The sequence below is a fragment of the Leptodactylus fuscus genome, chromosome 3, assembly GCF_031893055.1.
Source record: "Leptodactylus fuscus isolate aLepFus1 chromosome 3, aLepFus1.hap2, whole genome shotgun sequence".
Lineage (NCBI taxonomy): Eukaryota > Metazoa > Chordata > Amphibia > Anura > Leptodactylidae > Leptodactylus > Leptodactylus fuscus.
In genome coordinates, this window is record NC_134267.1 from 35,173,569 (window position 1) to 35,185,885 (window position 12,317).

The 12,317-nt window shown below is 42.1% G+C and overlaps 1 protein-coding gene across 2 annotated transcripts in view; it reads right to left on the reverse strand.

Annotated features, from left to right (window-relative positions):
- Positions 1-1,017: 1,017 nt before the first annotated feature.
- Positions 1,018-12,317, reverse strand: part of ACTN2 (actinin alpha 2) — a 64,715-nt gene continuing 53,415 nt past the window's right edge. For both annotated transcript variants that reach the window (XM_075267393.1, XM_075267394.1), the window contains 6 exons: positions 10,300-10,434; positions 9,893-10,072; positions 8,484-8,630; positions 6,829-6,894; positions 4,922-5,080; positions 1,018-4,096 (listed from right to left, as the gene is read on the reverse strand). In XM_075267393.1, coding sequence (XP_075123494.1) covers positions 3,938-4,096; positions 4,922-5,080; positions 6,829-6,894; positions 8,484-8,630; positions 9,893-10,072; positions 10,300-10,434 — 846 coding nt within the window. In that variant the 3' untranslated portion in view covers positions 1,018-3,937. The remainder of the gene's footprint in view (positions 4,097-4,921; positions 5,081-6,828; positions 6,895-8,483; positions 8,631-9,892; positions 10,073-10,299; positions 10,435-12,317) is intronic.

The window sequence follows — 12,317 nt, forward strand, 5'->3', positions numbered from 1 at the left end:
CTCCCCTCCTGAGACCTCAGCTCCCCCTCCCCTCCTGAGAGCAGGGAGCTACATCACTTGTCCTGGGCGGAGAGATAAGATCATCCCCAGGTCCTTGGTTATCTCTGTCCCCAGTTTCATATCCCCACAGTTTCATGTCCCCCCATCTCTGCCCCAGTGTCATACCGTTCTTCCCCCCTTCATCTGCCACAGTGTCATGCCGTTCTCCCCCCCTTCATCTGCCCCAGTATCATGCCGTTCTCCCCCCCTCATCTGCCCCCAGTTTCATGGGCCCCCTAAATTATGTTCCACCTTAATGTTTAACACAAACAAACACTTACACTCACCTTCCATCGCTCCCCCGCCGCTCTCTCACTCATACACATAGTTGTAGGTGTGATGTGACGTCATCACATCGCGACTACAAATGCCGGAGCTCAGTGTTAAAGCAGGAGCTGAGCTGTGACCATTTTCCAATATACTTTCAGTATCAATTCTTCACATTTCTAGATTTTGGCTTGTTGTCATTCATTCTGTTACTTCTACAGGATAAGTCTGACCATGGTCATGTGATTTACGGTCCATGGTCATGTGATGAGCACACAGGTGCACAGCTGATTACCAGGTAGACGTCTGATTATTGTGACTATAACGAGCAGCACCTGTGTACATCACATGACCATGGACCGTAAATCACATGACCAAGGTCAGACTTTTATCCACTAGAAGTAACAGAATCAATGACAACAAGCAGAGATCTAGAGAACCGTGAGGAATAGATACAGAAAGTATATTGGAAGATTGTACATCTTTTTATTATACAGGCATAACATTTCTCTATCAATATTAGTTTGAAAGTGGCCAACCCCTTTAAGCACCCAGGGTCTGAGATCTCCTGCCCCCTTTGCACTCCCATAACTCTACCTCTGAATGGACAACCTTTCATGGTTCTATCCCAGCATCTTGTATTGCTTCTCCTTGAGTTTCTGTGATACTTGCTGTATTACCATTTAGAATAAAAAACCCACCAAGACGTCATTATACAATTTTGCTTATTTCTGTTTATTATGTAGCACTTGAAATATCTTTTTATTTCACAGGAATTGTTGACTTATGATTGTAAAGCAACAGACCAGATCAAAAAACTGAATTTTTTTTCACTCATTTTGGTTACAGAAACAAGAGCAGAACAATATTGGTGAGATATGGAGAGATGGTCATTCTCAGTGTACTTATATAATAATAATTTCACGGTTGAACTCCACATTATAAGTAGTAGTTATGTCTAAAGCTTCTGTGTGAGTTGTGGTCGCTTAGGGGGCATTTACATGGAGTAACTCGGCACTGATTCTGCCACGATAACTCGCGGCAGAATCAGCGCTGATAAAAAGCCTCCCATTGATTTCAATGTGTTATGCGCATAAAACGGAACCCATTGAAGTCAATAGGAGTTTTTTTTTATCAGCGTTGATTCTGCCGTGAGTTATCATGGCAGTATCAGTGTCGCGTTACTCCGTGTGAATGCCCCCTTACATGACAATTCCACAGTTTGGACTGTATTACAACCCATAACGTCCTGATCGTGGGTCTAATGACCCAAACTTGTAGCTTGATACACCTCTATGATGTTATTACTTTGGGCCAGTAGATTTGTGGCTGGGACAGATTGCACATATAACATAGTACACATAACATGGAGATATAGCCAAGCAAATCCAGCCCTTGGCCCCATGTGGCATAAACAGTCACTGCAAGGTGGATGGGTTTCTAGTGAATCTCTTCCAAACATTGCAGGAAAGTACACGCAGCGGACACTCTGTGGATTCCAAAACCGTTCTGGCTTTGGAAATCGCAGCATGTCAATTACACCTACGTAAACGCTGGCGGTTTCCCTGTAGGTATAATGGAAGCAGAAAGTCCACAGAGGACTCTGCGTTTTTTTCCACAGTGCTTTTTTTGCTGTGATCAGCTACGTGGGGCCTTAGCCTTTGGTTGAAATCACACACGCAGTTGTTAAGCCGGTTTTGCTGTATTTTTTTGAGTCTAGGTCAAAAGTGGACCCACGAAGAAGGAAAATTTTGGCTCACAAAACTGCATCACAAACTAAATGTGAGATTCCAGCCTAAGGACACGTCTGACTGCGTCATGGAGCTACATTGTAGTCTGTTTCCCAGGAAACTTGAAGATTTTTGGAACTAGCTTTCCATATAAATGGAGGAAAACATACAGAATACAGTAACGCAAACTGAGAAGAAAAATAAAGCAAAGGTTCAGACTGTGAAATGGTGAAAGTACAATTCAGCTTTGACGCTGGTGCAAGTATATTATCTACACATCAGCTGGTCTAACCCTTCATTGTGGATGTGCCCCACTTCCGGATAAGCACACCTTATATGGAACCTTGCCGAAAAATCATTGGTAAACAAATAATATGTGAACAAGGTAAAACTAGTTATACAGTAAATTGTCCAATGCAGCTAAGGGCGGGTTCACACCTGCGCCCGGTCTCCGCTTTGTGGGTTTCCGTCTTCTGCCCGAGAAACTAGACAGGAGATGGAAACTCGGCAGTCAGTTTCCAAACCCATTCACTTGGATGGGTTTGCAAAGTGACCGTCCGTGAGCGTCTTCTGCCTCTCCGCGGTGAAACCAGTTTTTTTAACCAGATACAAAGTCGGACATGCAGGACTTTGTGTCCGGTTAAAATAACGGTTTCACCGCGGAGAGGCAGAAGACGTTCACGGACGGTCACTTTTTGGGTTTGAAAACTGACTGCCGAGTTTCCATCTCCTGTCCAGTTTCTCGGGCAGAAGACGGAAACCTGTAAAGTGGAAACCGGGCGCAGGTGTGATCCCGTCCTAAAAGAATTAGGGTATAACGAGATGCTGCCAACACACCGGGCCAAGCTATGCCCACATACAGTGGCAAATGGACCCAGAATTTTGCCGGTAAATATGTGGACATGGTTTGGCCGCATTTCTTTAGCTGCACCATTTGGTCTACCCTGATAGTTTAATTTAATGCACACATGGGTTAAATTTCAGATCATGTCTGGCTTCTTTGATGTTAGTTTTGTGCGTACGAGGTTGCCCTTGGCGGGTGCGTACCGGCCACATCCATCAAGTGTTCATTGTCAGGATGCACCTGTACTTACCCATATAGAACATATGCAACAGAACAGATACAAGAGGCAATTTTCAGCGACATGTGCCAAGCCACACCTGTATTGTTGCTACTGGTTCCAATGGGCATGTACAAGTGCAACCCAGGCAGTTACCGCATGATGGATGCACCGTCTATGAGCATCCTTGTGTACCTTTTTGGTTTGATGTGAGTTGCACCAAAACCCCCAACCCCCAACAATATTATCTAAAAAATTTACAATTACAAGCATGTTATCAATTAAAGATAATGTGTGTAAGTTGTTTGTTAAATTTAAGGCTGGTTTCACCCATTTATATTACATTCTCTGAACAATGTATTGCTTTCTGCTTGTTTCCATGCAGTTTTGCAAGTTAATTTGCAAATCCGTATGCATGTTAGCAAGTAATAAGCAAAATCTTGTTCAAACAGTGTTTGCAGAGCTGAGCGCTAGGCGTTGTGTCCGCACTCTATTATGTCTATATTATGGCCCCAACCCCTTCAGTTCTATTAGACTGAACTTATACCGTACCCTACATGGAGATCAGTAGAACCCACAGTCTGGGTGTTTTGGTTTTATGTAGACCATATTAAGGCCATGTGAAGCCAGCCCAATTCCAATAAGTGACAAACCAATCCTGTATCCAGAAAGGAAACACATTTGCAGATTCATATTTGCTTAGACAACGAAGTCTCAGTATGAGTCTGCACTTTAAGCACATATATTTTTATTGCCATGCTTCCCTTTAAGCTCATTGAAAGTCTGCAAGCACACCATCTACATGTTAGGGTTGGAGCTGAGCATCCTACAGGAAACCAGTTACAGGTCACTTTCTCCATACAAAGCGGTTGAGAAGCAGGAATAATCCAGAGCACCATGGACAGCACCGCGGCCCTTGAATGGAGGCATCTTGGAAATACAATACTGGGCTTGCTCTGGTGGGAGCTCTCTACGAAGTTCATCAGCTAAAATGTAAGGCTGTAGGGTGCAAAGTAAAGGGAAAATAGTCATGTTCTGAAATAACAAGTAAGGGCGGGTTCACATCTGTGCCCGGTCTCCGCTTTAGCTAATCCGGCGGGTTTCCGTCTTCTGCTCCGAGAAACTGGACGGGACGGAAAGCTGACACTCAGTTTTCAAACCCATTCACTTGAATGGGTTTGCAAAGTGACTGGCCGTGTGCGTCTTCTGCCTGTCCACGGTGAAACGGGTTTTTTTTGCCAGACACAAAGTCGGACATGCAGGACGGTTTAAAAAAATGAATTCGCCGCTGACAGGCAGAAGATGCACATGGGCGGACATGTTGCAAATCCATTCAAGTGAATGGGTTTGAAAGCTGACTGTCGGCTTCCTTCTCCTGTCCAGTTTCTCGAGGCATAAAATAGAAACCTGACGGATTGGCTAAAGCGGAGACCAGACGCAGATGTGAACCTGCCCTAAGTAACCATACAGATTTTGCCCAAAAAACTATTCCATATAGTTGTCTTAATACAGTGCCGCTGCTATGTACTGCCAAAGCAATATACTATATCCTGCCTAAGTAGCAGTGCTACCGTACAGTGTTTAAATACTACCGTACAATATCCAAGTAACATAACCGAATAAACACAAGGTGTAAATAATACCGCTATACAATTTATATTAAATTATGTGGTGGTCACAATCTCCAGGGGGCTAGGCCATCTGTGGTGCCTTCTTCAGGACAGGTTTGTTGATGAACTGTATGCCACTGCCTATGTTATACCCCCTTAAAGACCCTGTGCCCAAACAATCAGACAGAAAGGAATAAAGTAACATTTTACCAACCTTATCGGCAGCCAGAATTCTGAAGGCAGCAATAACTTGCTCCGCTGAATCAGTCTCAGCCGTCTCTCTTGTCATAAAGTCAATAAATGACTGGAAAGACACTGATCCCGTACTATTGGGATCAACTAGAACCATAATCCGAGCAAACTCCGCCTCTCCCTAAAAGCAATCATATATGATAAAATATTACCTCTGATTAATATGACGGCTCCAGTGAAGTCTCCTTGTTATTACCTAATGCACTGAATGTGGCTTATGTTATGCGTGTGCCGTATGTACTTTACATTGGTATTTTTACTGTCTATGCTTTCTTTAGTCTCCATTGCATTGAATCCCTGGAGATATTATGTTCTTGCTCGTGGTCTTAAGTTTTTCATTTTCAAAGTGCAAAAATAAGAATTATATATAAAAATAAGGCATTATAGTTATCTGATGTAGCTCCAACCACTTCATAGATGAGTATGCACAAGTGTGCTGGAGAGGTGGCCTAAATCCCTAAAAAAGGCTTTTCCCACAAGTTACATTTATCACCCGGATCCTGAAGTCCCCCCATTCCTCTGCACTGTACAACCATTGTGAGGAGGAGCTCCAGTCAAAGTCTATGAGATGGACAGACACGGCTGAACAGCCTGGGCTGAACTATTTATAAAGTATGGCACCTTGACAGAACAGCCTTGTTGTCCTTTCTAAGGATCCAGACTTATCTCCTACAGTTATCACCCAAGATGGGCATAAAGGGTTTGTCCTATTAACTAGTACTCATTTAGGGGCCATGCACATGGCGGAAAATGAAAATGAATTGAAGCAAATGAAGAGGCTACTGCACCTTAGAAGAGCCTTCATCTGCCCTGAAATGGTCAGTTCTAAAAGAAAATCCAACTAAGGCATTGTTCACATCTGCATCAGTAATCCGTTCGGGGGAGTCTGCTTGGGGAACGGATTACCGAACGCATTGGCAAGCGGTGTGTAGTGAAAGCACACAGACCCCATAGACTATAATGGGGTCCGTGTGCTTTCCGCACGAGCCATGCGGACAAGAAAGTAGATCGTGGACTACTTTTCTGTCTGCATGTTCCGTGCGGACATTGTGCGGAAATCACACGGACCCCATTATAGTCTATGGGGTCTGTGTGCTTTTACAGCACAGCACTTGCAATTGGGTTTGTATTCCGTTCCGTGGGTCCCCATGCGGACCACCCCGGACGGCATCCAAACGTTGATGTGAACGAGGGCTTAGCCTTCATCTGGTAATCCACCAGCACCCCTCTAATGCATTGCAGGGCACTGAAGTAAGCTCCGTCACTCTGTCAAACTCCTTAGATACAGCGGGATATGATATAACTCTGATCCCTACCACTGGATGGGTGTCAGCTGTACTTTGTAGCCTTCACCTGCTCCTGATGGAACGGGCACAGCTGCACACTCAATGTGCTATTAGGTTCTATTGTGATAAGAATATGACTAGAGATGAGCGAGTACTGTTCGGATCAGCCGAATTGAACAGCACGCTCGCATAGAAATGAATGGACGTAGCCGGCACGCGGGGGGTTAAGCGGCTGGCCGCCGTCAAAGCGGAAGTACCAGGTGCATCCATTCATTTCTATGGAGCGTGCTGTTCGGATCGGCTGATCTGAACAGTACTCGCTCATCTCTAAATATGACAATATGATGTAACACACTGAATTTCCCCATAGCTGGACTATTAAGGGATTATCTTATCTTACCATTACATCCATTTCTGGACACAGGAATCCAATGCTCCAGTTAAAAACTAATGGTAGTAAAATAAACTGCACTGGGAATCTAAACATTGTGAAGTTTTTGTGTGATACCATATGTGATAAAAATGTTCTGTGTTTTTACTATATTTTCTGGATATATCCGGTATTTTCTAATAAGTTACCTACCAGGTCATAACCCATTGAAATGAGACAAGCCCTGAAGTCATCGTGATCCATCATCCCTTTTTTCTTCTGTAGGTCGATCATTTAGAATAAATCCAATATATCACATGGAGTAAAGAAAAAGAAACGTGGAATGAGTTATTATAATCAAAGCACTATTTTTTCTGAACATTGTGTTATAGGGAAATGTCCAGCAGGGATTACGCCTTCACTCAGAATGTGCAGAGACTTAAAGGGGATGTTCAAATGTTAATAAATGGGGGGGTCATTTAATCCGCACTCTCACCTATTAGCCAGAGTGGAAGGGACTCTATAGGACAGACTATACAATTGGCTACAGGTTAAAGAGGTTGTCTTATGAAGACCATCTGTGTCCATACACACTCTTAAGACCTATGGACATCCCAGAAGGCGACTCTGCTGGAGACCCCTTATGAACCAGCAACTCTATATGAATGACTTCATTCCGGCAGACTCACGTGGTCCTTGTATAACAAAGATGGCTGTTCATCTGAATGGTCACTATGTAATATCACATTTCATAACCGTTTTTTTAGCCGGACATGCAGGACTTTGTGTTTGGTTAAAAAAAAAAAACGGTTTCCCCGCGGACAGGCAGAAGATGCACACGGGCGGTCACTTTGCAAACCCATTCAAGTGAATGGGATTGAAAACTGACCGCCGGGTTTCCGCGTCCTGTCCAGTTTCACGAGGCAGAAGACGGAAACTGGCCGGATGTGAACTTGCCCTCATCAAATAATTTTGACCTATGTGACAGATTTTCTAAGCTAAACACTTTAATTTGGATAAAAAACAGAAGTGCGTGCTTTGCACCGCCTTTATCATTTTGACTTTTAGGCTGAGGTCCCGCGTTGCGTTTTTTGTTGTAGATTTTGCTGTTGATTTGAGCCAAAGTCAAGAGTGACTACAAAGGGAATGGGAAATATAAAGCAAGCTGTTAGACATTTCCCTTCTGTTAATTCCACTCCTGACTTTGGCTCAAAAATTTCTGTAGCCTTAGACATTTGCCTGACTCCAAAAGGTGCGGATTAGTGGGAAAGAGGTGAGCCAAGGTATATATAATATTATACAGAATTAATAAATCTGCCCCAATGTGTTCAAATCTAAGTATAAGAACCTGATTTAATGTTACCCTTGAACTTGGCTCCTGTAATGTCCCAAAGTCATTTTCTGCATTCTAGGCAATGTGAAGCTTGATATAAAGTAACCTTGGCCTCATAGTATCTCCTCATGGATTGTCAGTCTATAAATAACCCTAAACACAATGTACACAGCTTTATTGTATCATGCCTAAAATAGCTGGCCATGAAAGGATTTCTCCTGGTCATACTGATAAGGCCGCATTCTGTGCAGCCCGACAGATGGAAGCGACGCGTTCTGTTTCTGCCAGAGATTACCAGGGAATTACCAAGACATATCTCATGAAGGTTCTGCTTTGGCAGTCACTAATACTTGACAGGATTAATTGATAAGATATAGATGAGATATTGCTAAGTTGTAATGAATCTTATAATGAAGAACTACAAAAATAACATAGAACTGTGTCGGCCATATGCAAAGATCAATTTCTGTCTTTCAGTTGTCTCTATCAGTACTGAGCCTGCACTATTGTACAGTCTTATAACTATTCATATTACCTTATCAAAGTGATTGAATGAAGAGCGGAATTCATTGATCTGCTGCTGGGTTATGCCTTTGGCGTCCCGAGTAAGCATCTGAGTTTCAATCTCATTGATTGTTCTTGCTATTGTAGTTAAAAGAAGCTCCCAACCCACACGGATGTGCTGCAAGAGACAATAAAGAGTGCTCAAGTTCTCATGTGACTACTACAGCAATATTAGTCTATCTATCTATCTATCTATCTATCTATCTATCTATCTATCTATCTTTCTTTCTTTCTATCTCCTATCTATCTATCTATCTCCTATCTATCTATCTATCTATCTATCTATCTATCTATCTCCTATCTATCTATCTATATCCTATTAGCTATCTATATCCTATTAGCTATCTATCTATCTATCTATCTATCTATCTTTCTATCTATCTCCTATCTATCTATCTATCTATCTATCTATCTCCTATCTATCTATCTATCTATCTATCTATCTATCTATCTATCTATCTATCTCCTATCTATCTATCTATCTATCTATCTATCTCCTATCTATCTATCTATCTATCTATCTATCTATCTATCTATCTCCTATCTATCTATATCCTATTAGCTATCTATCTATCTATCTAATATAAGGACATGCTAAGAAAGGTCTTATTCACACATCTGCATATCACATACATATGGCATCTGAATTTGCTTTGCAAACGCCATACGTATTAAATGCGCCATTCATTTAAATGTGTTTATTCAGACATCAGTGTTGGGACCATAAGGCCTGGTTCACATCTGCATTTGGTATTACGTTCAGGGAGTCCACATGGGAACCCCCCAAACGGAATATATACCAAACGCATAGACAAGTGTTAAGCAATGAAAGCACACGGACCCCATAGACTATAATGGGGTCCGTGTGTTCTCTGCACAGTGTCCGCACGAGTCATGCAGAGAGGAAAGTAGTTCATGAAGTACTTTTCTCTCTGCAAGTTCCGTGCGGACAACATGCGGAAAAAACACACGGACCCATTATAGTCTATTGGCTCCATGTACTTTCGTAAGCTCACCGCTTGCCAATCCGTTCGATATTCCATTCGGGAGGTCCGCAGATGTGAACCAGGCGTAAATCTGCAAAAAAAATCAATGTAGGAATATCCTTTTTTCTACTGATGTGATGCATCATGAATGCATCACATCAATGAAAATGTATGGGTCTGTGAACAAAACATACAAAATATAGAACGCTAAATAAAACTAAGTTGAACTGCTTTTCACAGCATGGACAGCACACCATCTGCAATTGAACAGGGTGGGCTGCTGTCCATGAATAGCTTGGACCTCAATAAGCCCTCAAAGAATAAAATACTTAACAGTGACTACTGACTACACACACACAGTTCATTGGAAAGTAAGGGTCAGAGTCTTGCCTACCTCCATGGTGTAGTTAGTGTGTTTGTTATCAAAGACCAGCGACTCCTGAATAATCTGGTGATCGCCTTCCAGTTTGTCAATGTTATGCTTGTAATTGATAATGTTATGTTCTTGCTGCTTGAGGTTGTTCATTTGATCTTCAAGTGTTGTACTGAGATCAATAGAGCCGCGGGCGATTTCCTGTAAATGTAGATATCATTACATAGGAAGAATTCTGCAATCATTTTCCAAATTGTCATATTATACACCAAAGCATAGAAGCACTATATAATATTCTGGTAAAATATAATTGTGTTCTGAACATCCGAGCTCAATGTATAAATACCTATAAAAGAAACCTATGCATATGGTAGTCTTAACCGTAAAGCTTTCAATATATAAGCATAAGTAAGTATTGTTATTCTTACCTCCATCTTGTTCTGAATCCATGGTCCTATGACATTAGCTTGAGCAGCAAACTGTCGGCGCAGGCGCTCATTGGCTTGTTGGCGTGCCAGTTCTTCTTGCAAAGACTGGTCTCTAGTGGGTACGAGCCTTTTCACCTTCATAAAGAAATTAGATTTATTAGATTAGACTCTTATTTCACATTCAATGAAACATATCTAATGTGTATAGTTTGTAAATGTTCTGATCCATACACAATAGACGTAGATGAGCTAAAAAAAAAAACAACCCCAAAATTTACTTAAAAGGTAACTGAATCTCTTTATTAATTCCTGAAATAAGTAATAGTTCTTGTATTGGAGAGACGCTCAGCAATTCCAAGGCATGGCTTACTACAATAGGCCGAAGTGCTCACTGCTCGGGCCTTGAAACAAATCTGCTAAATAAGAGGTTATGGACACCCTTGTCATAGAAAATATGATTTTTGAATGTTTGTGAAACCCTAAGTTAAAGGAGTTGTCAGCCGCAAATCGCCTTTTCATATGGAGACCCTGCACAGATCATCTGTTCTAGCAGCTTCTGGTTGTTGGAGCATGCACGCTCATATTCAAGTGATAAAACAATGCTGCAGTTTACTGGAACCCCCGCTGTACAGTGGACGGTGCTGCACCCACTCCCCATCCACCAGCAACTTACTAGAGCAGATGATCTGTGCGAGATCTGGGTGTGGGACCATAACAAATCCCATAATGATGTCCTATCCTGTAGGTAGGTCATCGCTATGAACATTTGACTTGGGGCTGGACAACTCCTTTTATAAAGTTGCACTAACTCAAGGCTGTAATCTTCAATCCTTCATTGATTTGCAGGACTGCTGATGCAGTTTAAAAACTGCTTTAGACTTTTCTCGTACAGACATGTCCCTTCCACTAGTCCATGCTGCATGTGAGGTCTGTGTGTCCAGCCTGCTGTTGCTTTCACTAGTTCTCATGTACCAGCACACCTTTATTCCTGGACTGATTTATCTTTCCATGGCCCATGAGAGATTTCTTTCCTTGTGCGGACAGACACTGATGCTGAGGATTGTGTGATTTCTCCCCTTCCCTTGTGTAAAGTCTGCTATGGGATTCTCCATCCTCTCGATACTCATAGAGACTGTGTGAGAAACCTGTCCACCTTCAGTCATTGTGATAGAATAGTACCGTTTGGTAATCCCTTCCTTTCTGAATGCTTGGATACTTTTGTTTTCTCCCCACTCCGATATTCCGTTTACAATCTCTTCTCCTTCCCCACTCCTATGTGTAATGCTAAAAATCATGATGGAGAAGAGCTGAGAGAACAACATAAACAGGAACTAAGTGTTGGTGAATCTATGTCAGAAGAATCAAGACAGACAACTATGTGAAGGATTTACACTGACTCTACAACAACAATAAGGATTCTTACTGAAGGCTATATAGGAAGCTGCGTTTAGGGAGCATGTTGTCCATAGTAATTAAAGGTTAAGTCACATGTGGCAGATGTGTTGCAGAAATTTCTGCAATAATAAATCTGCCACTATATGAATGCACCTATATACTATATTACATGCTGAAATTCAGAATTAGTAAAAGGTAAGTAATCTGGTATACTTACAAAGTAAATGAAATGTATGTATGTTACTCTGATTCTTCTGTGGAATGAGATATTAGGAATAACACCATTTCATAATAAATAGAGATGAGCGAGTAGTATTCGATCTAGTAGGTATTCGATCGAATACTAAGGTATTTGAAATACTCGTACTCGATCGAGTACCACTCGCTATTCAAATGGAAAGATTCGATGCAGAACCAGTATTGATTGGCCGAATGCTATACAGTCGGCCAATCAATGCTGGTTCTTCTCCTACCTTTAGAAGTCTTCTCCGTGCAGTGTCGGCATCTTCTCGCTCTGAATTAACTCTGCCAGGCATCGGGCCTGGGCAGAGCCGACTGCGCATGTCCGCGCTACAAGAAAATGGCCGCTTTGACTGTAAGCAGCCATTTTCTTGTAGTGTGGG